General features: G+C 35.2%; 1 protein-coding gene across 1 annotated transcript; it reads right to left on the reverse strand.

The window, feature by feature from the left end:
* Positions 1–326: 326 nt before the first annotated feature.
* On the reverse strand, positions 327–1012 carry LOC112506151 (zinc finger MYM-type protein 1-like). The gene is made up of 2 exons (XM_025110175.1): positions 688–1012; positions 327–544 (listed from the first exon to the last, which is right to left on the reverse strand). The coding sequence occupies exons 1-2, from the start codon at positions 1010–1012 to the stop codon at positions 327–329; spliced, it is 543 nt and encodes a 180-aa protein (XP_024965943.1).
* Positions 1013–1623: the final 611 nt, after the last annotated feature.

A 1623-nucleotide genomic window follows, 5' to 3' on the forward strand; every position in this document is an offset into this window, starting at 1 on the left:
GTTTTTTGAATAACGGTCTTCCATATCCAAAGCTTTAATACCATTTGTTTCACAAAAAGAATACATTTTCTTCAAAAGTTGATCAAAAACTAGTTTCTCTAAATTGTTGCAATAGTTGTTTGGTTCCTCTTATCAATGAAACCGCTTCCAAAATATTTTGATCCTTTTTTTGAAGATCCAGTGACAACAAGTCTGTGACCTCTAAAATATGAAACATCAGATGCAGATAAATCACGAAATCAAATGTCTTCAAATATGCTAAAATACTAGTTGCTTGAGTGCGACTAAAACCATTATCCCCGTCCTCTTCAACATACTGGAGCACTTCAATAACATTCGGAAAGAAAGCAATCAAGCTCAAGATGGTTTTGTAATGAGAACCCCACCGTGTATCTCTGCACTCGTATAAGAGAAAGCTCTTGGTATTTCCCTGTTCCAGTTTCAACTTCACACTTACTAATTGCTTCCTGCACTCTATCTTTGTAACTTTGTAGAAGCATGTCTTTACGCTTGCAACAAGCATTCACCACATTGATCACCATTCCTAACATATTAAAAAGTTATCAACTCCGTCATGTTTATTTGCAACCGTCACAACAACTAATTGAAGTTGCTGAGCAAAACAATGGATATAATATGCTGAGCTATTTTCATTCAAGATTAAGGCCTTTAATCCATCGAACTCACCGTGCATATTGTTTGTTCCGTCATAACCTTGCCCTCTTACCTGTTTCAAACTCAATCCATGTTCAGCAAATAAAGTATCAATGACAAATTTAAGAATTGAAGAAGGTGTCCCCGTCACATGAACAATACCAAAAAATCTCTCCATAACAATACCACATGCATCAACATATCGTAAAACCACCACCATTTGTTCCTTTTTAGAAACGTCACTAGACTCATCAACTAGCAATGAGAACACATCATCACCAACTTCTTTACAAATGGATTTGAATATTAGATTTGCAAAACAAGCAGCAATATCTTTTTGAATACTTGGAGACACCATTTAGATTATTCTTTGGGGCATTTTTTAATATAACTTTACCTACTTCCTCATTGCAATCACCAATTAAGGCTAATGTTTCTAAGAACATGCCTCTAGAAATAGACATTTTGGATTCATCGTGACTACGAAATGGCAATGCATTCTTCAACAAGAATCTACAGGCCTTAATTGAAGCATTTAATCGTATTCGGTGCTCATTCTTCTCCTTCTCAATTTGCTTATGAAAGGCAACAACAATAGATCGATCTTGGCTCATTAGATTCTCACTTTTCTTAAGCGCTCTATTGTGAAAACTAATAATGTCGCCGACATAAAGACCAAGTCTTTCCGTTTTATTCCAACTATTGAAGCCATCTGTTACAAAAGAATCACTCCCACATTGTCCTACGTAATGATCTCTAAACAAATAACAATACAAACAAAAAGCTCTGTCCGTTTTTACATATAGTCCAACCAATTTGCGTATTGATCAAACCAAGCCGTACAAAAACGTCTTCCTTTTTACTCCCGACAATTTTTTTGGATATGTATGACCCTGTGGTTGACAAGGTCATGTAATCAAGTATTTTCTTCTTATTTCATACATTTGATTAGGATGATATTCCGAAATC

This window comes from Cynara cardunculus (genome assembly GCF_001531365.2).
Source record: "Cynara cardunculus var. scolymus isolate 2C chromosome LG 2, CcrdV1, whole genome shotgun sequence".
Classification (NCBI taxonomy): Eukaryota; Viridiplantae; Streptophyta; class Magnoliopsida; order Asterales; family Asteraceae; genus Cynara; species Cynara cardunculus.

Bases quoted from the DNA above. Each gene is read 5' to 3' on its own strand.
- LOC112506151 (XM_025110175.1), bottom strand. From the start codon at position 1,012: ATGGTGTCTCCAAGTATTCAAAAAGATATTGCTGCTTGTTTTGCAAAT. The intron at 545-687 runs GTGAGTTCGATG...TTAATATGTTAG, and splicing joins CGGAACAAACAATATGCACG to GAATGGTGATCAATGTGGTG.